Source organism: Pogona vitticeps, chromosome 3 (genome assembly GCF_051106095.1).
Source record: "Pogona vitticeps strain Pit_001003342236 chromosome 3, PviZW2.1, whole genome shotgun sequence".
Taxonomy (NCBI): Eukaryota; Metazoa; Chordata; class Lepidosauria; order Squamata; family Agamidae; genus Pogona; species Pogona vitticeps.
In genome coordinates, this window is record NC_135785.1 from 140,764,623 (window position 1) to 140,792,275 (window position 27,653).

The 27,653-nt window shown below is 38.6% G+C and overlaps 1 protein-coding gene across 1 annotated transcript; it reads left to right on the top strand.

Moving 5' to 3' along the window:
- On the top strand, positions 1-22,944 carry LOC144588126 (uncharacterized). Its single transcript, XM_078390270.1, has 3 exons — positions 1-273; positions 16,460-19,513; positions 22,853-22,944. The coding sequence occupies exons 1-2, from the start codon at positions 1-3 to the stop codon at positions 17,450-17,452; spliced, it is 1,266 nt and encodes a 421-aa protein (XP_078246396.1). The 3' UTR covers positions 17,453-19,513; positions 22,853-22,944.
- The last annotated feature ends 4,709 nt before the right edge of the window (positions 22,945-27,653 follow it).

A 27,653-nucleotide genomic window follows, 5' to 3' on the forward strand; every position in this document is an offset into this window, starting at 1 on the left:
ATGCGGCTTCTCTGCTGCCACAACCACCTTTGGGGGCAGCCCTCCGGGAGCCCACCTAGCCTCTCTGATGCCAAAACCACCACCAGTAAGCCCAATGTACGCCCAGGAAGCCTGCGACCCGGGGGAGGAAGGTCGGGAGGCCTCTGGCAGCGGCAGTCACAGCAGCGGGGAAGCCTGGGAAGCCTCTGGCGATGGCGGGGAAGATCGGGAGGCCTCTGGTGGCTGCAGTTGCAGCGGCACTGGAAGTCCAGGAGGCTGAACCCAGCCGGGATGGTCTGGCGGTTACCTCCTGGGGGCAGTGGCAGCAGCAGTGAAAGCCCAGGAGGCTGAGCCTCCCTTTTCCTAACCGTTGGGATGAAAGAGCTACAAAGAAGCAACCTCTTCGCCACCAACGGTTTGAATTTCCCACCCTTTTCCCCTGCTCTTTTCCATTCATACATGGAAGCTCTGGCCACAAGTCAAAGCAAAATTCTGCGGCCGGAGCTTTTTGGAAGTCGAAATTTTCGCAAGTAGGGACATCCATAAGTCGAGGCACAACTGTACTTGGAAAATTAATCTGTGCCTACCAGCAAGTCAACCATGCCTACCATCCTACACAACATTTGTGGTTTTTATAAAATAAAGTAGGGCCTATGCATACAACTCTACTACCTTGTTGTGGATTAAAGAACAAAGAATCTTAATTCTTCAGTTGTTCATATAGGTTTGATTATCAGGTGCCAGAAGTGAATCAGGAGTTCTGTTCTACCACACAGCTTAATTAGACATGAGATGGATAATTAGAGGTGGATAAGAAGTTTGTTTCAGTTCATTTTAATAAGAATTTGCCCCCAAAAATTCAAACATTTCTTCATATTGAGATGGAGAAATTCAAATCAACAAAAAAGATACAATAACAAGTATCATGGAGGGGACCTGCTTGCCTTCCTCCTAGCATGTGTGTGAGCACCAAATTTGGATCACGACCACTTCAAATACCTAAGGGAGGTTTCCACTTTCCACTTTATTATATTTATTTATTTATTTCTGGCATTTATGTGTATATCACCCCATTAATGCGCAGCATTATTCTGGGCAATGTACATATAAAACAATGAAACACAATCAGATAAAAAAATATATATATAACCAAACAATAACAAACTGAAATAAGCTGGCACTTAGCTGTTCCTTCCCACATAAGTTGCACACACATGCAGAGGCTCCTTAAAGAGAGAGAGAGAAAGAGAGAGAAGGACCATTGAGACCATATTCCAGGGTTGTTGTTTTTCCCCCCTTTCAGTTTCACCCAAGGGTCATCAGGAGCCAATGTCTGAAACAAGGGATGGGTTGGATGTGGGACAACAGGCATAACAGACTTACTGAGCCACCTGTTTGTGGCTGGCATGGTGACTCAAATCACTGAAGGATCCAGGGAATGGCAGCATCTGTGTGGTGCCTCTAGGTGTGGGCATTGATGGTTTGAGGCATAGGGGTGGGTCCAGGCAGTGTTAGGGGTGGAAGACAGGACCTGTTGCCTCTGGATATTAAGGTACCCCCCTGTCAAGATACGGGGAGAAGTCCCCATGGTTAGGATGCTAGGGGCATAATAAAGTATCAGAGATGTTATTATAAAGTCACATGGACTTGTTAGAAATCCAGTTTGGTACAGGAAGGGAAGGAAGAAATTCACAAGCTCGCTTCTTCCCTTCACATACAAAATACACACAGGAGCAATCAGCCTCTACCTTAGCTAAGTACCCAGATCAAGCACCCAAATTCCCTTGTGGTCAGAATTCCCTTGAAATACACAAACCACGCTGGAGAGTTTAAGTAGAGCTCCCAGGGTCAAAAAAGTTCTTCTTTCCTGGGGATAGAGAGATGGAATCCCAACAGAAAGATGGCTTCTCAGGGATAAGAGCCAGGATCTATACCTAAGTAAGTACGACCACCAGGGTTCTGCCAAACCCTGGCTCTTAGGAAAGCTAGCTAGAGGTTTTTTCATTTGCTTGTTGCTAGTTTATGCCTTGCATAGGAAATGATGAGAAGTAGTCTGTACAACTTAATTCCTTTGACAATATTTTTACCTTTTTACAATACTTTAATAAAGTTAACCTTTTAGAAACAGTCCACTTCTGGCATGAAGGTTTCTGTTTTACAGAGCTGTCTTTGGTTAAACCTAATTCCAGATGCTTCACCACTCATGACCCCATTATAAGAGTCTTTTGACCTTAGGATATTTGCAAAGTGCATTGAGACTGAGGAGTTTGGTGGTAGGATTCTCTGCCAGAAGTTTAAAGAGGAGTAAGCCTTTGGGCTGGGATTGGAAAGAGTCACCTTCTCCGCAGCTGTAAATGGCCCAGATCCCAGCCCCCCCCCCAAATTGCTTTACATCCCCTTAGGGGGAGCTGGTGACAGGGCATAGTCTGGACTACCTTAGAACTTTTATTCCTTAAGTTGCCTGCTCTAAGGAAAGGGTTTGGAAACTGGAACTTAGTTTTCAAGTCTACATTTTCCAGAGGATTCATATCAACATTAGTTTACCTCAGGGGTTAAAGAGTTTGTATGTTTGTCCACTATATGGGTTGCACTTACTCACATCTTTACTTCAATATTTCATTAAATCCAAAAACAGCTCTTCCAAACATTTTGACACAGAGGGATTACAGCCACAACCCAGCTGTTATTGCTTCTGCCTTCTCCCAGCAAACCTAATACAGGTCACGTGCTCATCTTCTGGGATACTATACACCTGGGTAATTCTACATGCGGGAAGTTACTGTTGGAATTTGTGTGTAGTTTCTGTATACTTAAACTACCATTTTTTAAAAGCCAGGAAATTAAATTAAAAAAAAAACCCCTCCTCTGTTTTAGGAATGTAAGTTTCAGTTTATTCATTCTCATCTAGACCATTACTGAGGCACTGATTTAGAACAGCTTCTTGGAATTAAATGGAAAAGAGATTCAGTGTTGGGTGCATGCGTGTCAGGCACATACTGATGACACCAAATCTAATGCAGATACTGTACTGTGCTTTTGGATCTCCGAGGTTACAAGAAAGGGCCTTTTCTGTCGCTGCTTCAAAGCTAGGAAACTCCCTTTCATAGGAGGTGAGGCTGTTCTTGAGCAAGTAGTAACTGTTGCCTGAGACGAAGTTCTTAAAAATTGGGTTGTAGTATTATGTGTTTTTAAATGTGTTTTTAGAACAGCTTTATTATGGTTTATTTTACTATTATAAGCTGCCTTGGGTCCTCTTGAGGAGAAATACAAGGTATAAGTAAGTAAGTAAGTAAGTAAGTAAGTAAGTAAGTAAGTAAGTAAGTAAGTAAGTAAGTAAGTAAGTAAGTAAGTAAGTAAGTAAGTAAGTAAGTAAGTAAGTAATGGTTGTTTTTAAGCCTCTGTATTTCTCCCACTGATGCTTCTCAAAGATGATCAGAACACATTATAAAAGTAATATGAAATCCTTAAAATGTCAGGAAAAAGTATCAAACAAGTACAATAGATGAAAAGAAGTTGCACAAAAATCCTCCAATTAGCTCCAATACTAATTGTCCTTATGAGGAAGTAAGTGCCAATGAATTTGCAGCAGACTATTTTGAGATAAAGATGCTCAGAACTGTATTCCTGGACCAGATTTTAGAAGCATTTAGTTGATCAAAAGGGGCAGTAAAATAAGCATCAGTCAAAAACTATTTAGCAATTTTTAGCTGATTGAGTAAGCTTGCTTTCTTATACACTGTTTCCTGCTATGAGCACTCCTGCAATGAGATCAGAAAAGTAGCAAACTTCATGTGACAGCAATATAAACAGCAATACAAATTAGAAGATATTATGTCAGCAGGAAAGCACTAAAGAGAACTAAAAGATACGATTCTTTTCAAAATACACCTGAATCAGACTGATATGGATCATTTTAAACAGTTTGTCTAGAACAGATTTAGAGGTGTGTGCAGTTCCTAGTACTATAACTTTGCAACAGTAAACAGAATTCTCTCTATTTTCTCTCCACATCATGAAGCATGAAGCATGAAGAACTTCATCAGGAGGGATTTAAATTGAATAGGAAGGGGGAGGGAGACACAAGCTCAAGAGGTAAAGACAGAAGGCTTAGAAGGGACAGAAAAGGGACAGAGTGAGCACCTCTAATGGGGCCTAATAATCTTCAAAAATGTAGGAAATAAAGCAGGTTGCAAATCACACTGTCTCCACTGTCTATACACAAATGTCAGGAGTATGGGAAACAAACAAAAACTGGAAATCCTAATTCAGGAAGGTTGATAGGGACAACTGAAATGTGGTGGAATATTCCCATGACTGGGGAATACAGCAACTGAAGGATATAAATTGTTCAAAAAGAATAGATAGAACAGAAAGGAAAGTGGAGTAACACTGCATGTCAAAAACACATATTCCTGCATTGACATACAGAAGGATGAGCTTGGTTGTTCCATTGAGAACACCTGGATTAATATAACTAAGGGAAAAATCAAAAGGAAAATGGTAGTTGGAGTCCACTGCCAACCACCCAATCAAGAAGAAGATGCAGATGAAACTTTTGAAAAAAAACTTGAAAGAATTTCAAAGAAACATGATGTAGTAGTGATGGGAGACTTCAATTACCCTGATATCTGTTGGGAGACAAATTCTGCCAAATATAGACCTTCCAAGAAATTCCTGGCTTATTTGGCTGAGGAGTATCTATCGTGGATTTGAGCCTAACAAACAGAGATGTCTTAGTGGAATAAGTGGCAGAGAGAGGAACTCTGAGGGAAAGTGACCATGTTCTACTTGCGTTCATGATTTCAAAAGAAACAAAAGGATGGTGTAGCTGCAAATATAGTATATGCTAGACTTAAGGAAAACCAAATTTAATAAACTCAGAACAATGATTGTCAACACCAGGGTCTCCTTAGAGATCACCTGATGGTCAAACTGAGAGGGTCTGGGCGTAAGTGCACTCCTAATTAAGCTGAGCAGAGCCTGGTAACCCAGCCAGGCAGTACAACTTACCCTTTTCCCCAAGTCTGTTCTAATGAGCAATTAAAAGAGAAAAAACAAAGATAGAAATCATGAGTTTTAGAGTCTGCCAAAACAAATATAACTCAGACCAAAAAAGGACTCAGATAGCGTCTCTGTGACTCTTACTATGAGGCTTGCAGATTTGCTGTTCAAGAGACCAAACTTTGGATTTCAAGAATTATTGTTTTATTAGAAAAATAAAGTATTTAGAGATATTCAGTTTGTTGCAAAAGCATAGCATCAAGTACATTTCCATAAAGCATTGCAGTTAGAATCTTAACAAATTCCAACTACAAAAATAAAATAAAAACCTCTAAAAATAGCTTAGAAGGCAGGACAGGCATAGCCCCCTTCTTCTATCCTTTCATTGCACTACATCCTAGCGTAAAATCTAGCACTCAAAACTCCATACTAAAATCAGTCTCTCTCCATCTTTCTCGCTGACTCCATTCTCCATTTTAATTCCCTGCTGGGACCACCCTTCTTCTTCACTCTTCTGTGATGTTAACCAATCAGCGTAAAGGGCTCTCTCTTCACACCACATCTCCATTTCCCACGGAATGCACAGGTGTTGTTGTCCCTCGACTCAGTGTTGTGTCTTGGCTCCTTATTGTCTCTGGCCAAAGCTGCTACATGGAAAATTCCATCTAGCTCGAGGAGAAAAGTTTCTCGAAGCATATAGTCATGCTAACACAGAACCAATATGGATTCCTTCTACAATATTCCATGACTACAAATCCCATTCATTAATCACACTTTAGCCTTAATAACCTATACCATGACAATGATAGCTAAGGCCCCATGGCAGGAAATACTAACAGTAAAAGGAGTCCAAGATGGGCTGGAGCTTCTAAAAAAGGAAATTCTAAAAGCACAACTACAAACAAATCCAATAAGAAAAAAATGGATGACAGCAAAAAAGACCAGTGTGGCTTCATAAAAAACTCAGAGAGGATCTGAAAACAAAAAAGGACAAACATAGGAAGTGGAAGATAGGCTAGACTACAAAGAAAGATTACAAACAAGTAGCAAGGAATTGCAGGGCATTAGGAAGAAAAAAGCTGAAAATGATCTGAGGTTAGCAAGAGATACTAAAAGAAACAAAAAAGCATTTTTCAGGTACATTCGTAGCAAAAGACAGAGAAAAGCAACAGTGGCTCAGCTACTCAATGGAGATGAAAAAATGATAACAGAAGACAAAGAAAAGGCAGAAGTGCTAAATTCCTACTTCAGCTGGGTCTTCTCCCAAAAGATAATCTTATTCCTCCAGGCAAATGTGAAGTATAAAGAGAGGCGACAGGAGCGCAGCTTGAGACTCACAAACAAATAGTCAAAGAGCACCTTACAATGTTAAATAAATTCAGATCCTCAGGGTCGCATGGATTACGTACATCTAAGGATATTGAAAGAACTAGCTGAAGAAATCAAACAACTGCTGACTATTCTTGAAATCGTGGAGGATGGGTGAAGTACCAGATGATTGGAGGAGAGGTAACATTGTTCCAATCTTCAAAAGATGGAAAGACGGCTGAGAGGCCTAACACCAAGGGAGGCCCGGAAGAAAGAACAAGAAACCGGACCTTCTTGGCAGTGGCCCCTTGACTTTGGAACAGACTCCCATCAGAGATCTGCCTGGCTCCTTTGCTGGTTTTTTTAAGAGCCAACTTAATACCTGGCTCTTTAGGCAAGCCTTCCCCCATGTCACTTCCTGATTTTTATTTTATTTTCACTGTCTATCCTGATTTCCATCTTTCCCTCTTGAATGTTACCAATATTGCTGTTTAAATTGTTCCTTTTAATTACAGTGGTGCCCCGCTTTGCGATTACCCCGCATTACGACGAATCCGCTTAACAATGACGTTTTTGCGATCGCTTTTGTGAATAGGGTTTTTTCGCTTTGCGATGATCGGTTCCCTGCTTCGGGAACTGATTCTTCACAAAATAATGTTTATTAACGGTTGATTGGCGGCTTCAAAATGGCCGCTGGATAATTAAAATGGCTCTCCGCTGTGTTTAGGGATGGATTCCTCACTATACGGGCACCGAAAATGGCCGCCGTATTGGAGGATCTTCACTGGACGGTAAGTTTTTAGCCCATTGGAATGCATTGAATGGTTTTCAATTGTGTTTCAATGGGCTTTTTATTTTCGCTTTATGATGTTTTCGCTTAACAGCGATTTTCCTGGAATGGATTATCGCGGTTAAGTGAGGCACCACTGTACGGTTTTTATGCTATTTTATTGTAAGCTGCCCAGAGTAGACATAGTCTAAATGGGTGGGGTATAAATTTAATAAATAAATAAATAAAATAAAAAGGGCAAAACAGAGGAACCAGGAAACTACAGACCAGTCAGACTGACATTAATCTCAGGGAAAATTTGGGAGCAGATTATAAATCAGTCACTCTGCAAGCACCTACAAAACAATGCAGTAATAACTAGAACCCAGCATGAATTTGTCAAGAACAAGTCCTGCCAGACCATTCTTAACTTGAGTCACTCACTGGTAGATGGTGGGAATGCTGTAGATATAATACATCCTGACTTCAGCAAAGCCTTTGACAAAGTGTCCCATGATACTCTGATTAGCAAGCTAACTAGGTATGGGCATGATAGAACAACTGTCAGATGGATACACAGTTGGTTACAGAATTGTACTCAGAGAGTGCTTATCAATGGCTCCTTTTCTAACTGGAAAATGGTAACAAGTGGGATATTCCAAGACTCAGTTGTGGACTGAAGGGAATACTTACCAAATTTGCAGATGACACATAATTGGGTAGAACAACTTATACCTTGGAAGACAGGAACATAATTCTAAAAGATCCTGAAAGGCTTGAGCACTGGACTGAAAACAACAGAATGAAATTTAACAGGGATATGTGGAAAGTTCTACACTTAGAGGGGAGAAAAACAAATGCACACTTACAACATGGGGGACACTTGGCTTAGTGATACTATGAGTGAGAAGGATCTTGGAATTGTTGTAGATCAAAAGCTGAATATGAGCCAACAGTGCAATGTGGCTGCAAAAAAGGAAAATGCTATTTTAGAATGCATTAATGGAAGTAGTCTTCAAATCCCATGAGGTACTATTTCCCCTCTATTCACCACTGGTTAGGCTAGAGTACTGTGTCTAGTTCTAGACACCGCACTTTAAGAAGGATGCCAACAAACTGGAACAAGTTCAGAGGAGGGCAAAAAAGATGATCAGGCAACTGATCATCTTTCCTCATAGGACTGGAAACCAAGTCCTTTGAGGAAAGACTGAAAGAACTGGGCATGTTTAACCTTGAGAAAAGAAGACTAAGGGGACATATGATAGTACTTTACAAGTATTTGGAAGGTAATCATGTAGAAGAGGGCATGATCTATCCTTGATCATCCCAGAGTGCAGGACACATAATAATGGGCTCAAGCCAGATTTTGGTTGAATAACAGGAAAATGTCTTAACTGTTAGAGCTGTAGAACAATGGAACCAATTACCTCAGGAGGTGGTGAGCACTCCAATGCTGGAGGCATTCAAAAGAAAATTGGACAAGCATTTCAGCTTTGAGCTGGATTCCTACATTGAGCAGGAGGTTGGACTCAGTGGCCTTATAGACGCCTTCCAACCCAATTATTCTATGATTCTATCATTTCATTATGTTATACATTTTGTTAGTCCTGAGCTTCATGTCATAAACAATGATGAGTGAGCATACACAAAAGTACCGAAACATTAAAGGATTGAGGGAGATTTCAATAGTGCTTCTCCAGGTTGCAGTCTATATCTTGTCCACAATTAAACTAAATTGTCAGGCCATTTATTTAAAATATTATTTTGAAAACCCATCTTCTGAGTATTACATCTTCCATAGTTTGCAAAACAGATGTGTTCTTTTAACAGCTACCATAGTTTGCAAAAAAGTGTTGTTGTTTTTTGCAGATATAATTTAATCACAACTACTTTAAGTCCTGTTCATTTCAATATGATCAAGCAAGTATAACAGACAATGTCTGGATCCAAGTCATTTTTCTATGCATTATTTTTATATTTATATGGTATGGATTCTAGTTAAATAAACAGGTACTAATTTGGTGTTATTTTTTAAACATAACCTTTCAGTGCTCAGTGTGTTCAGAAACACAAAATGAGACCAAAGCTGCATGGAGGGCTTTTCTTCTCCTCACAATTGTCCTTTGAGGTGGGTCGGGCTAAGATGCAGGGACTGCTTTCATGGCTCAGTAGGGACTAGAACCTGAATCTCCAAGTCCCAGTCTAAAGCCAGCATCCAAAAGGATGTTTGCTTAAGCATTCCCACCATTCCTGAAAGCTCCCCCTTGCCTCCCTAGTCTTGCAGTAGTTATCAGATTGGTGACACAACTGACACGATCAGTTGCAGGATGGTAGTTGGGGCTGCCAGAATAAGCGAATACTTTACACAATTTCCCTTACATTCTGAATAGGATACCAACCTAACATTTTAAGCGATGTACCACACTGGTTCTCTTATTTGGCTATGTAGACTTAGTATAAATTCATAAATTAAAAGCCAGATATCCAAGGGCCGCAAAGGAATCTTGAACAATGTCAATATTTAAAACGTTATATTATTGTTCTTAGGGAGTCATCCACTCCTTTTGGGGGACATTCTTGGACCATTTATTTCAGTGAGGTTTCTTAAAGAATGAATGCTTGTCTTTTGATAGACTTATCCATGTTTCAGTCTTCAGCCATTAAGATCAATTTATCATCATTCAGGAATTTTACAAGTGATTCCAAAAATGGGTCCTTGAATTTCCTATTTTGGTCAATTGAATGGAAAAGCCATCCTGATCAAAATCTATAGATTCCATTCCATAAGAATCTCACTTTATATATAACACCTACCACACTGGAAGGCAGACATTCCATGCAAAGACCCATTCTTACCAATTTCCTGTTGCCATACTGGAAAGTACCTAACGTATTTGATGGTTCAAAGTAGATCTAAGTATTTAAATTTCATTGGGCTATGCATTGAGGCTATAAATCTCTTTTACTCTCCCAGACTAATAATCCATTTCTGTATCTATTATCTTAAGTTAGAAAACCAAGAGGAGAAATAAATCAGAAACCTATTACAACTGATTAAACAGAAAGCACCAAAAGAATGTCACATATACCCTAAGGGTTCTGTATGGAAACTAAGAATACATTCTCTTTCTTTTTAAACTTGTAGAAGTATCTCTGTGTACTCTTTTAATATCATTTTATAAAAAATGAAAGACATTCTGTTGAATTATGTGGTCATTTCATATATAAATACTCATTACTGACAGGTTGTATTACTTATTTGCACTTCATTCCCCATTCATTTTTCCTTTATTGCCATGTCTTTAAGACTGTGAGCCTGAATTTAAAAAGCACACATTGTTTTAAAAATAATTGTTGTATAGTGCTTAGAAAACTTTTATTAATTTCATAATTTGCATTACCGTTGTTGTTGTTAGCACAGACTTGCAAGTCTGAGTGAGCTATTACAGATTTACCAGTTTCATATCAAATCCTTAAACACAATGTCTTTCAGGGATTCAGTTCATCCATTCATCTCTGAGGCTGCAAAATGATGAATATATTCATATGCAAATCAACCTGTTCTCCCTGAATTGTTTATACATGGTCCTTCTCATAATTTGATGACAATCCATTCCTACACATTTATTTACTATTTCTTTCCTAAACAATCCAATCGTTGCCAGCACATTTTTATAATGCTGTGCTGGTACAATAATTACATATTGTGCCTTTGCCTTAATTATATATTTGTTGATGTCACATGAAGATTAGATATGAATCTTTAGTCCCAAATGTCATTTGACATATAGGAGTTCAGCATTACCTTTACCTCCCAGAAATTGACCTGTACTAAAACAGAAGAAAATTCAACTGTGTATGGGCTACAGCTCATTAATCCATTATGGCAATTACTCCACAATCATTTATGTCATCTGCACACAGTTGCCTGGTGAAGCTGTTTGACTGATGGCAGGTTCATAGTATTCTGTCTCACAAGAAGATACCCACCAGAAAGCTCAGCATGAGAAATAAGCAGAACATCTTGCTGGTATTATCAGTCACATTTGTACCAGGTTGGGTGACATTGTTGATTCACATCTAGATGATCTCATTCTGACATCTATGTCTCCAATTACAGTCAAGTGAAAAAGAAAATACACCTTGTTTGAATTCTATGGTTTTTCATAGCTGGACATAATTAAAATCATCTGGTCCTTAGAAGGCCTGAAAATTAGGTAAATAATTTTCAGATCAATAAACAATACATGACATACTACAGTGTGTCATGATTTATTTTACAGGGGGAAAAGTAAAAATAAAGAAGCCATGTGTGAAAAACTAAGTATACCCTTACTGCTTCCACAGGAATTAAAGTCTAAGTAGCAGTCAGATGCTGCAAATGAAATGCCTTTGAATAATTGATCATCAGCAAGTGTGACCACCTCTATAAAAGTCAAAGTTTTAGCAGTTTGCTGGTCTGGAGAATTCAGGTTTGTGTTAACAAGGAAGAATCACATCAGCAATGGTTGTAATCAATCTGGAAAGGGTTATAAGGCCATTTACAAATTATTTAAAGTTCATCATTCTACTGTGAGGAAGATTATTCACAAGTGGAAAATATCAAAGATAGTTGCCAATCTTCCCAGTAGTGGACATCGAAGCAAATTCATCTCAAGGTCAGACTTTGAATTCTATGGATTTTTTAATAGCTGGATGTTTGTAGCTCAAAGAAATTGCAAAATCCCAAAAGTTACATCTCGGACTCTACAGGCCTCAATCAGCATGTGAAATTTTTAAAATTCATGACAGTACAATTAGAAAAAGCCTGAAAAAATCTGGTTTGTTTGTAAGGGTTGCCAGGAGAAAGCCTCTTCTCTCTAAAAAGAACATGGCAGTGTGGCTTAGGTTTGCAAAGTTGCATCTGGATAAACCACAAGACTCCTGGAACAATGTCCTTTAGACAGATGAGACAATTGGCCATAATGCACAGCACGTCCTTTCGTGAAAACCAGACACAGAATATCAGCAAAATTACTAACTACCAAGCACGGTGGAGGAGGGTTGCTGATTTGGGCTTGTTTTGCAGCCACAGGACTTGGGCACATTGCAGTGATCAAGTTGACCATGTACTCCTCCATATACCAAAGTACTCTAGAGTCAAATGTGAGGCCGTCTGACTGACAGCTAAAGCCTGGCTGCAATTGGGTCATGCAACAAGAAAATGATCCCAAACACATCAGCTAATCTACAACAGAATGGCTGAAAAAGAAATGAATCAAGTTGTTCCAATGTCCCAGCCAAAGTCCAGACCTCAACCCAATTGAAATGCTGATGCAGGACCTTATGAGAGCTGTGCATAAACAAATGCCTGCAAACCTCAATGAATTGCAGCAACTTTATAAAGAAGAGTGTGCCAAAATTCCTCCACAATGTTTTCAAAGAGTGATACAGAAAATGATTTCTTCAAATTATTGCTGCTAAAAGTGGATCTACAAGCTGTTGAATCATAAGGTATGCTTAGTTTTTCACACATGGCTTCCCCTCTTGGTTTTATTTTTGTTGTAGATTAGCTGATGTGTTTGGGATCATTTTCTTGACACATCTAATATATCATGTGTTATTGAGGTTGTATTTACCTAATTTTCAGACCTGCTAAGTACCAGACAATTTTTATTATGTTCTGATATGTAAAATCATAGAATTCAAAGAGGGTGTACTTTCTTTTTCACATGATTGTAGGGTAACAAAGGGATATGGACACTATTTTTCTCTTGGAATGTAGTGAGAAACAGAACTGACCACTCTCAAAATGTCTCTTTAAAATAGTCATTGTTAAACAGGGTCCCAGTAATACAGAAGAAACTAAAAATGAAATGCTGATTTTTTGCAAAATGAAGGCAAGAGGTTTACGGTTCCCCAACAAGATATGACATGCAAATAATCAGATGCAAGCTGAATTTTTCTATTGCTACTTTTAGAAATCTCATTTAACATGACTCTGTTTTGGGTCATTGCAAGTGCTAGTTTGGTCAGAAAGCATCCAACATGCTACTGAGGAGGAGCGGAGGACAAGGACAAGTATTTTCCAGAGCTAATGAAGTGATTGGGCCAAAGCCGAAAGGATGCTCAGCTGCGGACGCGCCTGGAAGTGAAAGGAAAGTCTGATGCTGCAAAGAAGAATACTGCATAGGAACTGGGAATGCAAGATCTATGAACCTTGGTAAGCTGGATGTGGTCAAACAGGAAATGGCAAGAATAAACATTGACATACTGGACATCAGTGAACTAAAATGGACAGGAAAGGGTGAATTGAATTCAAACATTATCATATCTACTATGGTGGGCAAGAATTCCTTAGAAGTAGCCCTCATACTCAACAAAAGAGTGGGAAAAGCTGTACTGGTATACAATCTCAAAAATGATAGAATGATTTCAATACGAATCCAAGGCAGAACTGTCAACATTACAGTCATCCAAGTTTATGCACCAACCACCAATGCTGAAGAGGCTGAAATTGACCAATTCTATGAAGACTTACAACACCTTCTAGAACTCACACCAAAGAAAGATGTTCTTCTCATTATAGGGGACTGGAATACTAGAGTGGGGAGTCGGGAGATGGAGGGAACAATAGGTAAGTTTGGCCTTGGAGTTCAAAATGAAGCTTGGCAAAAGCTAATAGAGTTTTCTCAAGAGAACAAGCTGGTCATCACAAACACTCTTTTCCAACAACACAAGAGGCAACTCTACACATGGACATCACCAGATGGGCAATACCGAAATCAGATTGATTATGTTCTCTGGTGCCAAAGATGGAGAAACTCTATAGTCAGCAAAACAATACCTGGAGCTGATTGTGGCTCTGATCATCAGTTTCTTATAGCAAAGCTCAAGCCTAAACTGAAGAAAACAGGAAAAAACCACTGGGCTAGTCAGGTGTAATCTAAACCAAATCCCTTATGAATACACAATGGAAGTGAAGAACAGATTTAAGGAACTCGATTTGGTGGACAGAGTGCCTGAAGAACTATGGATGGAGGCTCATAACACTGCACAGGAGGCAGCAACGATAACCATCCCAATGAAAAAAAAATGCAAGAAAGCAAAGTGGCTGTCCAACGAGGGCAGAGAAATAGTAGAGAAGAGAAGGGAAACAAAATGCAAGAGAAATAGGGAAAGTTACAGAAAATTGAATGCAGATTTCAAAAGAATAGCAAGGAGAGACAAGAGGGCCTTCTTAAATGAGCAGTTCAAAGAAATAGAGGAAACTAATACCAGGGAAAAACCAGAGATCTGTTCAAGAAAATTGGAGATACTAAAGGAACATTTTGTGCATAGATGGACATGATAAAGGACAAAAATGGGAGGGACCTCACAGAAGCAGAAGACATCAAGAAGAGGTGTCAGGAATACACAGAGGAATTACTGTATACCAGAAAGATCTGGATGTCCCGGACAACCCAGATAGTGTGGTTGCTGATCTTCAACCAGACATCCTGGAGAGGGAAGTCAAGTGGGCCTTAGAAAGCTTGGCTAACAACAAGGCCAGTGGAGGTGATGGCATTCCAGTTGGACTATTTGAAATCTTAATAGATGAGGATGTTAAGGTGCTACACTCAATATGTCAGCAAGTTTTGAAAACTCAGTAGTGGCCAGAGGACTGGAAAAGAGCAAACTACATCCCACTCCCAAAGAAGGGCAATGCCAAACAATGCTCCAACTACCGTACAATTGCACTCATTTCACACGTTAGCAAGGTTATGCTCAAAATCCTACAAGGTAGGCTTCAGAAGTATGTGGACAGAGAACTCCCAGAAGTACAACTGGATTTCCAAGGGGCAGAGGAACTAGAGACCAAATAGCTAACATGCACTGGATTATGGAGAAAACCAGAGAGTTCCGGGAAAAAAAATCTACTTCTGCTAAATGTTTTTTATGGAACTCTCTGGTTTGTTGACCACAACAAACTATGGCAAGTTCTTAAAGAAATGGGAGTCCCTGACCACCTTATGTATCTCCTGAGAAATCTATATGTGGGACAGGAAGCAACAGTTAGAACTGGATATGCAAAAACTGATTGGTTCAAAATTGGGAAAGGAGTATGATAAGGCTGTATATTGTATCCCTGCTTATTTAACATATGCAGAATACATCATGCGAAAGGCAGGACTGGATGAATCCCAAGCCGGAATTAAGATATCTGGAAGAAATATCAACAACCTCAGATATGCAGATGATACGAATCTGATGGTAGAAAATGAGGAGGTCTTAAAGAATCTCTTAATGAGGGTGAAATGGAGAGCGCAAAAAATGGTCTGAAGCTCAACATCAAAAAAACTAAGATTATGGCCAGTGGTCCCATCACCTCCTGACAAATAGAAGGGGAAGATATGGAGGTAGTGACAGATTTTACTTTCTTGAGCTCCATGATCACTGCAGATGGAAACAGCAGCCATGAAATTAAAAGATGCCTGCTTCTTGGGAGGAAAGCGATGACAAATCTTGACAGCATCTTAAAAAGCAGAGACATCACCTGGCCAGCAAAAGTCCGAATAGTCAAAGCTATGGTTTTTCCTGTAGTGATGTATGGAAGTGAGAGTTGGACCATAAAGAAGGCTGACCACCGAAGAATTGATGCTTTTGAACTGTGGTGCTGGAGAAGACTCTTGAGAGTCTTCTGGACTGCAAAGAGAACAAACTTATCCATTTTGAAAGAAATCAACCCTGAGTGCTCACTGGAAGAACAGATCCTGAAGCTGAGGCACCAATACATTTGCCATCTCAAGACAAGAGGAGACTCCCTGGAAAAGGCCCTGATGTTGGGAAAGTGTGAGGGCAAGAGGAGAAGGGGCGGCAGAGGACAAGATGGTTTGACAGTATCATCGAAACTACCAACATGAATTTGACCCAACTCCAGGAGGCAGGAGGGCCTGGTGTGCTCCAGTCCATGGGGTCATGAAGAGTCAGACACGATTTAACGACTAAACAGCAACAAGTCTCAATTGAATTTTTCACTTCTACTTCTTTGTATGTGTACAATATAAAGAAAGGAGGCTTATATCTTATAAACTGCTGTTCTCATTGCCTTTTCTCATTTTTCATTAAGGGTTATATCTGTTTTATATTCCAGAAAGTGCATATTGAATGAATGGCAAAAATGTTATTTAAAAAATTAGCTTCAGACAGATGGTCTTTATTACTGCATGAGAACTGCCCAAAGCTTTTCATACATGCTTGGACAACTGGACCTCAGATAATTCTTTTAGTAGCAGCACATTTGAGCTATCCTAGTAGCAGTTATCTTTTACAAAAGTAGATGGGTTTTGAGTTGATGTATGACATTCAGCTACCACTTTTGAAATAATAGTGAAATAATAATTTTGAAATAATAATAACATTCACTGTTCTCCTGATTTGGAGTATTTGGCAGTGAAATGCCGCCCCTTTTACCTGCCTCGTGAGTTTAATGTTGTTATAATAACAGCAGTATATATACCTCCTGATGCTAACACAACCACAGCTTTGAGTTGTTTGTTAACTGCTATCAGCAAACAGCAGCAGGCCTACCCTGATGGAGTGCTGGTGGTAGCAGGTGATTTCAATCAAGCCAATTTAAAGACCGTCCTCCCTAACTTTTATCAGTATGTGGACTGTCCCACTAGAGGGGAAAATACCTTGGATCAGGTATATAGTAACATCATACATGGATATAAGACGAAGCCATTGCCTAGCTTGGGACAGTCAGATCATATATCTCTTTTTTTGATTCCAACATACAGACCTCTTGTTAAAAGAATCAGACCATCAATTAGAGAAATACAAGTGTGGCCAGTGGATGCATCTGAGCAACTTCAAGATTGCTTTAGGAGCACTGATTGGGCATTGTTTGAGGAGGACAATGTTGATACTTATGCCTCGACAGTACTGTTTTATATCAAAAGCTGCATCAATGTTGTTACTACTACCAGACAAGTACGAGTGTTTTCTAATAACAAGCCTTGGCTAAATAGAGAAGTGTGCCTTTTATTAAAAGCCAGAAATGCTGCTTTTCATTCTGGTGATGAACTACAGTACAGAGAGGCCAGAGCTAAACTGAAAAGGGGCATTAGGGATGCCAAAGCTATGTACAGCCAGAGAATTGAGCAACATCTTGAGAGTTCTGACACTCGCCGAGTATGGCATGGCCTACGACAAATCATGGGGCAGAGTAACAAAAACAGTCTGTGTAGCAGCAGTGATTTTTTGGCTGAGCAGTTAAATCAATTTTTCAGCCATTTTGAGGTGGAAACAGGAACAACCATTATTCCAGCACCTACTGTCTATAATACATCACTAGAATCTACCATCAACGGACAACCACTAATACTGCAGATTTCAGATGTGAGACGCGTTTTCCAAAATATTAACATTTGAAAGGCAGCTGGACCAGATGGAATCATGGGACGAGTTATTAGGGGATGTGCTGCAGAATTAGCTGGAGTTTTTACGGATATTTTCAATCTATCCTTGTTGCAGTGTTCAGTCCCCACTTGCCTGAAGACATCTATTATAGTGCCAGTCCCCAAGCAGTCAGCTGTGGTATCTCTCAATGATTATAGACCAGTAGCTTTAACATCTGTTGTTATGAAATGTTTTGAGAGATTGGTGCTGGATTACATTAAGGCTAGTCTTCCACCTTCTTTGGACCCATGGCAATTTGCATATAGGAGAAACAGATCTACTGATGATGCTGTGTCCATTGTACTCCATACTGTATTGAGCCACTTAGAATATCAGGGAACTTATGCGAGGCTGTTGTTTGTGGATTATCGCTCTGCTTTTAATACCATTCTACCATTGGGAGTAGCTCTGTAGTGGACAAAAAAGCTCTACAGAGAACCATTAAAATTGCCCAGAATATCATCGGGCTCCAGCTACCAACCCTGGATGACATCTTCACATCCCGCTGTCTAAGGAAATCACATAGCATCCTGAGAGACTCTTCCCATCCTGCTTATAACTTTTTTGAACTGTTACCATCTGGCAGAAGATATAGAACAATTAAGACTCGGACCACACGTTTTCTCAATAGTTTTTATCCCAGAGCTATAATTGCAATTAATAATGAGCTTAATGACCACCAGTAGTGAATAATTAGTTGGACTGTGTTACTTGGCCTGCGGTGTAGATGTTTGTATTTTTAGTGGGGGACTTTTAGTGGGTGGGGAGTGTTTGGGGAATTTTATGTGTGTGCATGTGTCTGGTCTCTGGGTATCTGTGAATTTCGTTGTATGTGTATATACTTACAATGACAATAAATTATTATTATTATTATTATTATTATTATTATTATTATTATTATTATTATTATTATTATTATTATTATTATTATTATTATTATTATTATTAATCTTCTGAACGTGCCTAACAACATGATCTACAAAAGTCTGTGGAAATAAAATCACGAACTTGAGAAAAACAATGTAGATGCCACAGATATTTTTACAATTTGTTAATCTGTGTGAATACTCACTAATGCAGCTACAGAAATGCCTGGAGACAATTTACTTGTTTCTTTTAAAATAAGAAGAAAATGTTAACTTTCAGGACAAATGGATTTCTCAAGATTTAGCATTAAGCACCATATTGATAACGGTATCTTGATAATATGAATTATTATATTGATATTTATATTTTTTTCTGTGTTTAAGTAGGAACCCTGGATTGTGGCCTCAAAAAGGCAGATTCTGCATTAAGAGACCCGACTGTAATCTAGTGGTAATGGAAACAAATGTGTGGCCTTCTTCAAACAGATCAATTTTCTTGCCATGGTTACATTTGATAGGGTTCCCACCCTTCAAATTTCATAACATTAGAAATGCTGGGTTCTACAACCTTTACGCAAACTCTTTCATTGTGTTTTCTCTGTTGTTAAGTTTCAGAGTTTTAATATGGGTTAACTGAGGCATCACTTAGATTTACATGCAGGTTTATTTAGATAATAACTTTGTAGTGAATACCAAAATCAAATATGTGCTAGAACTTAACAGTAATAGTTTCAGTTCCTGATGTCAGTCAGTTTGATACTCATTCTTCTATCATAGGTAAATTAAGTACTCAAAAGCCAGGTATGTTGAGGACCATGGATTATCGTGACCATGGAAGCACTAACCATATTTGTCACTAGGTATCTAGCAAACTCTATTACTGTTCTTTTCCCTCTCCTCATTTTGATGTTTTTGATATTTTTGTTGATATTGATTCTACTGCTAAGAATTTACTTCCCTTACCCCTGTTTCTTACCTCAGGATTCTTCTCTGTTGAAATAAAATAAATAAAAGAAAAAAGAAAAGTTAAGATCTCTCTCTTCTCTGTTCACTCCTGTGAACTGCTGTGTTTTACAGATGGAGCTGTGAGAAGAACTTAGGAAGGGGGATGGAATACCTGTTTGTTTTCCCTCCAAGCCTTTTTGATCATGATCAAAAATGAAATCAGGTAATGAATTGGTTACAATGAGACTGGAGACATTTTGCCCTCCAGATGTTTTGCACTTCAGTTTCCAGAAGCACCAGTCGAGGTAGCAAATGGAAAGGGATAATGAGAGTTTTAATCCACCATATCTTCAGAGCCAGAAATTCCCCACTGTCTATTTAAAGAAATGGAATAAATTCAACAAATAACAATAGAATTTACCCCCAAATTGCATTATTGTTTATTTTTGAAGAGCAGTGTGATTTGCCAAAATAAGGTGTTAATCATGAAAATGGTAATAGCAGCTGAATTAGAGATTAAAAGAAACCCGAAAATGAAGTATACATTTCAATTAACTGAATGGTACAATAAAGTTTGGGAAATAGCAGTTAATCACAAGTTGACACGGGGTATAAATTTTAAGAAGGGATTATTAAAAGTGAGTACATTTGTTGAAATATGGCAAGATTTTTGAATTTTGTATTATTGAAAGGTGAAGGACCTCTGCCCAAACAAGATATACAGTGAGGTCTTGACTTGAGAACTTAATCCGTATTGGAAGGCGGTTCTCAAGTCAAAAAGTCTGTAAGTCAAGTCTCCATTGACCTACAGTGCATTGAAAACCGATTAATCCCGCAACAGGCCGTTTTTGTTCCATTTTGATTTTTTCTGGTCTGTAAGTCAAATCTCAGTCTGCAAGTCAAACCTAAATTTTGTGGCCAGAGAAGTCTGTAACTCAAAAAGTCTGTAAGTCAAGCCTTCTGTAAGTCAAGGTTCCACTGTAATGTTATTTTAGGAGGGTTATGGGGCATCATAATCAAAACTTTGGAGGAAATACTGTATATCTCTACTGGTCCCTGTGGTAGGTGCACTAATTTCAAATATGGGTTTGTGACTTTTTGAGTTTTAAGATATGTGTATTTTTCCTGTTTTTTTTTTTTTTTAATTCTGTGTTTGTATATTCTAGTAATGGCAATTTTTAAAAAATTTCAAAAAGAAAAAATTCCCCAACTGCCAGAAACTATATGACCCAGTATGGAAAAAATATTCAGTGTTTACATAATTTGCACAATGGGAAGAGGTGGCATATTCTGTTATTTATTTATTTTGTATTCTTTTAGTATTACAAGTGATGCTCATTTTAATTCAGGATAGGATAGTTAATAGTTTCTGTCAGTACATGCCCAGGATGTATGAAACCTATTAGTCTAGATTCCACTTGGCATCTATAAATTCGTGATGTTCTTTTGCATAAAAAGTGGATACACTTGTTATTTGTTCTAACATGCACCCTTATTTATGCATTTCACCTAACTCACACATTTTCCCTTTGGCTAAGGGATGGTTTGATTTGTTTTCCCATAGTACATATTGAAGCCATTCATCTTTTAAAATGTGTATAATGTTCTGTGTGGACTTTATTTCTCTTGAATGCCCTGTAAACCTCACAACGTGCAAATTCTCAGGCTGAGGTATGTTTCTTCTCAGAATGTTAAGGTGTGGAAAGGCCACTGTGAAAAGGACAGTCAAAGCTGTCAAATCCAACACAATATGCTCCCATCTTTAGTACATGCAGTTCTGCAACTTTGGCAGTTCCAGCTGTGGGTTCATATGGTCAGGCCATCAAATGCACAAGTTTGACAGGTTAGTGCCAGCATCCACGATGCACTCGCTTAGAATGTAAAAGCAAACAGAAGGTATCCCAGAGAGTACAACCACTACAACCTCAGAGATGAACATGAATTAATTTTGGGCAGGTAATTGACATCAAATAAACTAAGGAATTAATAAGACAGGATTCTAATCATTGACAAAAATGCAGAAAAGTTGATCTCAGCCAACGATGCTGTGGCTTGCACGCCATGTTCTTATTACAATGAACTAATAGTTTATTACATCATTATAAGTTAAATAAATAAATAATAGAGTGTGACAGCTGTGGCAGGCCTAGTTTTGAAATCACCACATGCTCCCTGGACTTTATGTTGTTTGGGGTGCAATAAGGTAATTACAACTACAAACAATGCTTTGTTAATTTATTTTTAATGAAGCCAAAACAAAATTATTATTCCATCAGTTTTGCCATTTGTTTTAATCGTACGGGTCATTACAGCCTTTCTTGGGAATGACCAAAGTTAGATTATGAATGATTAATTGTCTATATTAGATGTTTCATACTTATTTCGCCCAGGAAAAAGGTTGCTAAACTTTACATAGAAAAGAACAGCCTGAATATTGACAAGACCATTGCCAGCAGTCAAGATGGTCTACGGGACACCCTCTTCTGCTAACTACCATATACAAAGTGACACCAACGAAGAGAAAATCCCAGAAGCTGACTCCTTTTTTGATTAGTTAGCCACTTCCCACTCAAACACAAAACAATTGTCAGAGCTGTTTTCCAACAAGTGTGAATGGTATTAAGCAGAAGAGGGTAGCAAAGTGGTTGTTTCCCCCTTTTGAAAGGCCTTTTTTGAGGATCAACATTTCAGTCCCTGCAGCCTGGATTATTTCCAAATAAAAAAAGCATGTGGTGCTAACTATTCTCATTCAAGATAAGCAAGATATGCCTTTTCAATATATTTGATTTCTTTTAAGTTTGGGGATGTTTAAGGTGGCTTGTTTCTGTTGGAAACAGAATGTCGAGACATTGAGACAAAATATAATTAATAATCTTTATCTAGTTCTCTCAGGAAAAGGGTAAACGGGACATCCTAAGGAAACAAGAAAGGTACTAAAATACAAAACATACCAAAAAGCAAAGGGAATTAGAAGCGGTGGCAGCAGCTCAGGCAGTGCCCACAAACTCAAGCAAGCACACAAGGTCTCTGCCTTGCTGGGTCAGTCAGCACCATTGAAAGTAAGGAGGTGAGAGGGGGGGAGAGAGACCAAGCTTTATATAGCCTAATTGCTTATAAGGGGGGGCAGGTGAGGTCTTTAAGGATATTAACCCATAGTGGGTAGAATGTTATATCCTGTATTATACCAACAGTTTCTGCACTCGTTTTTTTAAAAGCAGTTTTGCTTTTAAAAAAAAAAAAACATAATTTGAAAACCCTAACCCTAAACTTGCCCAAATTTGGCAAAGAGCAAAGGCAGATTTTTTTTTTCTATTCCAGTCTGGTGCTGTTTCAAAGCTGTAATTTTTTTTGTTTGGGCTGCTCTCATTTTTAGAATTCTCTTGTAGAATGTTCATTTGTACTGCTGCACACTAACATTAACATTGTTGCACTCCCCATGCAGTGAAAATACTCTTCTGTCACATCATCTCCACTTGACTTTTTAAAAATAAATTCAAGAGTCTCACTCCTTTGTTTTAAGGTAGATGCTCCAGCCCCTTTTTTTTTTTTGTTTCTCTTTCAGATCTACTGAAAGCCTGGCATTCTTGCATAGTTACATATTCATTTAAGGTATTTTAATCTCAAGTAAATTTGTTCAGAAAAAAATTGAAAAAAGTTTTTTTTGAAATAATAATGGAATATATTATGATAAAAATTTCCAATAAAATTGAACATCTCTGAAGCATGCAGTATCCATGTGGAAAATAACAAATATAACCACAAAATGGTTGATACCATACATCAATTTGTTGCCTAAACACCTTTATGTACATTTCTAATATAAATAAAAGTTCTGTCTTCAGTTACAATGTGTCATTTTTGGCAAGCAGGAAATTGCTTTACAAATCTTATCTTGCTCATTCTCCATCACCTGACATGATATTTCACTACAGATCCTGTTTTATAGTCTGAGAACAGAAGTTAAGGGAAAACAATGAAGCCAAGCTGCTAGCAAAATTCAAGTAAATATTTTTCATAATCCTCTTTAAGCAAATATTGCTGTTTCCAGATGGAATGTTGTGTCATGTTCTTTTTTTAAAATCACTTTATAACACTTAGTAATGTTGGGTAAAGCTTGCTAATTGTAGATCACTGGATGTATTGGGACCCATACCCAAACTGTGTTACTCATTGTTACAGGATTAAGAACTCTCTGTTCTAGCTTTTCTCAGAGATTGAGAGTATATTGCAAGACGGTAGGTATTAAAAGACAACACACATCTTTTTACCCCATAGGTAAAGGTAAAGGTTCCCCTTGACATTTTTAGTCCAGTCGTGTCCGACTCTAGAGGGCGGTGCTCATCCCATTTTCAAGCCGTAGAGCCAGCGCTTGTCCGAAGACAGTTTCCGCTGCCATGTGGCCAGCGTGACTAGAGAACACCGTTTTACCTTCCCACTGAGGTGGTACCTATTTATCTTTCGAGGTGGAAAGAATTTTAGATTACAAATCATTCAGTTCAAATTGTAACTGAAAGATTGCTCCATCCAGACCCAGGGACTCAGCTGTTTAAATATTGAAAGATGAGTGTTTACTCGCCATTTAATTTGACCATGATTACTGAACTCGGAGTGCCACCTTATTTTTTTAAAAGCTACATGATAGGCAGGTGGATCCTCACCCATTGCTCCTATTCCACATGGCCAGTGCAAACAATGCAGAATTTTGTTTTTGTTTCTTTTGGAAAAATTCATAATTTCACATTTTTTTCCATATTTAGAATGGAAGAAACTTGAGAAATCTGAATGTGGTAAAAGGCAAAACAGACAGATCTTCGATTCTCTGAACATATTCAGTGATCCACATTTCATTGCATTGCCTGCTCTAGGTCTTAGCAGTAGAAACCATGGCCGTTGACTAAATTAAGCTCATCTCCTATGAATGTAAAAAATAAATATATGACAAGCTGAAAATGATTATCATATCCCATCAATGAAACTACTATGATTTGGCTTCTATATGCTGAACATGACAGAATGGTTTGTTGTTGTTTTTTAAATCTTCTGTGGATCAACCTGAAAATTACTATGGCACTGACATTTATTCCTTTTTATGAAGTAAAAACTAGAAAATACTCAAGAGCAAAATAATTGTGTGTGCCTTTATGGGGGTTATTTATAACTTTCACCTCCCCTCCTAGACAGAGCAAATGATAAACTGGTTAAAAAGTAAGTCCACAGATATAACTTCTATAATTAGATGTGTGCTAATGACATCTACTGCTTTGCATGTTGCCTTTCCTCTTATCTTCTGCTCCCCATGCCTTTCCATTTTACTGCCTATATAAAACTATAAGTGATGCTATAAAAAATTGTGTGTGTGCATGTGTGCGTGTGTGTAGTTGCTAACTTTTATTAGAACTGAGTCAACAAAAATTAGAGGCTGCATGTTGTGCCTTTGGAAACTGCAGGTGGGAACTGATTTTAGTGTAAGATATTATATCCAGAAACAGCCATAAACCGATGAACAGCAGCACTACTAAATTAAAAGTTACCATTTCCCCCTTTTGAGGGTTAACTGGCATGCTTGCAACCACAAATAAATGCCAGTGTGACTATAACTCAAAGCTTCACTTAATGCTGCCCACTTCACTGCTGGCAGAGGAGGCCACTTGAAATGAAGTTATCTTTTTAAAAAAAAAAAACCCTCCTCAAAAAAATTACATGAGGTGTGGAATACATGTAAATAATACATTTAGTTCCAACGGGGTTGGGAAAAAATCTATTTCACATTATTTAACTTACTGGGTGGCCCCAAGTCTTTTTTTAAAGTACATGTAATACCCTCACACAAATACTGCCAGCTGAGGAAAATTGCCTTTGCTCCTGTAGAGAAATGCCCATTTATATAACCTTTGCATTTGTTACAAAATAGAGTTGTTCCTTTCTTGGCTAAATTTCTCACTACCTTTTGAAGCAGATTTAACACAACTGATTTTCCTCTAAGGATCCCTGCCTGCCTATTTATACTTTTCTGTGGTAAATAAATGCCATGCTATAAAAAGTAGTTTAGAAACTATACTCGTTTTCCCCCTTTTCCCCACTCTTCCTCTTTCCAATAAATATAAAACACCATGTACACTACCATATATTTTATGGTAGTCCACTTGTAAGTTACCATTTCATAGGTGTTGGTGTTGGGGCTCATAGATGGACAGCATATGAAGAGGTCCTATTGGCGGTAATAAGTGTCTCTGTGAACAGGAGTTTTACTACCCCTATTTGTTCTTGAATTCTACACCAATCACATAACTTTTCCACATAGACAATGTCTCTTACTGCTGACCCCTGAGCTCAATGGTGGCTCTAGTGTGCTCCTGAGTTACGCAGCCAACATATGCCTGAATTGGCCCAAGAAATAATACAGTAATTGAAACAAGATCCCAAATATCCATTCAATGGTACACCACAGATCAGTTCCTACACCACAAACAATGTGGAAATGAACTTTTAGGGCAGATAGATGGAGAAATTCCATGCAAAGTCATTCCATGTACAAATACATACACGCACCACTAGCAGCATCTCCACCACCAGCCAAAGAAAACAGTGATGTTGTGGTAGATCCATAGTGGTAACATCCATGTTATCCTGCATAGTGCTTGCCTCTATAGCAATGGTCCCCAACCTTGGACCTTCAGATGTTCTTGGACTTCACCTCCCAGAAATCCTGGCCAGCAGAGGTGATGGTGAAGGCTTCTGGGAGTTGCAGTCCAAGAACATCTGGAGGCCCAAGGTTGGGGACCACTGCTCTATAGAAAATGCAGTTATATGTATGACAACATTGCCCAGACAAGGGGTTAGAATACTCAAATGCTTTTCCTTACTTAGATCCTGGGCTATATTGTTTCCACCTGGAACTGACATAGTTATTCTTTGAACACAGAGTTCTCTGAATCCTTCAGCCAGCATAGTCTCTGCTCATATTTGACTGAGTGTCCTAAGAGTTGTACCCCTACCTCTTTTTTCAACACAAAGTTAATGTTAGAAATATTGTCCATTCCTAAACTCAAGCAAAACAAATACCTGTCTCCCACTCCACCCCAGGATGATAGCAATTCACAGGTAACACAAGAGACATTTTACTAAATATTGCTACTGTTTAATTGTTGTTGATATTATTGTATATTATAAGCAAGACTTATGGAATTATTTATCACTTCTCTGCATCCAGGTTGCTGTTAATGTCACCCTTCCTTTCATCATGCTGGTACTGTGTTCCACTGCGCATTATTAATATGTTGTGTTGCTTATTCCAGGAAGCACAAGAATCACAAATAAACTGAAAACCTCACAAAATTTCGTAGAATGCCCTTTTAAAATAACTTAAGAAAGTAGCTAGGTGTTAATCATTATATTAAATAGCTTAGGTGTTAATCATTATATCTTTAAAGTAACTATGTGACTACTGCTTACATTCTTCATTACTGCAAAAGCAACTCCCTCTTTCCAGGTGACTACACTGGTTGCAATTACTTCCAAGCTCTGATTAAAAGGTTGTTTGATCTATTGCTCTGGCACCCTCTTTAGATACCACTGATGAATCAACCTTCTTTAGCTACAAATGCTGAGTCATGACCACCAGGTATTAACAGAGATTAATTCCTTGCCTCTTCCCTGTTTTCTGATATATGCTATGTGTCCTCCTGCCACTTGCCAATCACTATTCTCTAGTAAATGAAGACAATTCTATTTTCATACTTTGGTGACACATACAGTGGGGTCTTGACTTAAGAACCACTCTCATAGGAAAATATTGACTTGACTTACATACTTAGATTTGAGTTACAAATTGGAAAAAAAAACCATGTGGGAGGCAGGGAAAGTGCAAAATTTGAACTTTCAGTTAACTGTTTGCCAGTGAAAAGGGTGCCTGTCTGCTTCCTCACTCCTCCCAGCGTTTAGAGAGTGGATTGGGAGACAGTCTTCAGACTGCCTGGTACTGTACTGCCTGGGCTGTATTTTCCCTGCCTTCCCTGAACCTTTCTTGACCTAAGAAAAAGAAACAATAATCCCCCTCTAGTGGTTGAAGGCAGAATAGCAGCTTCCCATTAGTTTCTATGGACAGAAAAGAGCAGATACGGATCAAATGGTTTTCAATGCATTCCTACGGGAAATGCAGATTTGACCTGCAAACTTTTGGACTTGAGAACCGCCTTCCAATACGGATTAAGTTCTCAAGTCAAGACCCCACTGTAGTATGAAAATTAGCATCTAGTAAGGAAGATTTTGTCAAAGTCAATGCCATAAGATTACTTCAGAAGTAAACTGATATTTTATCCAGTTATACAAATCCTCCAAGGTAGGCTTCAGCAACATGTGGACCG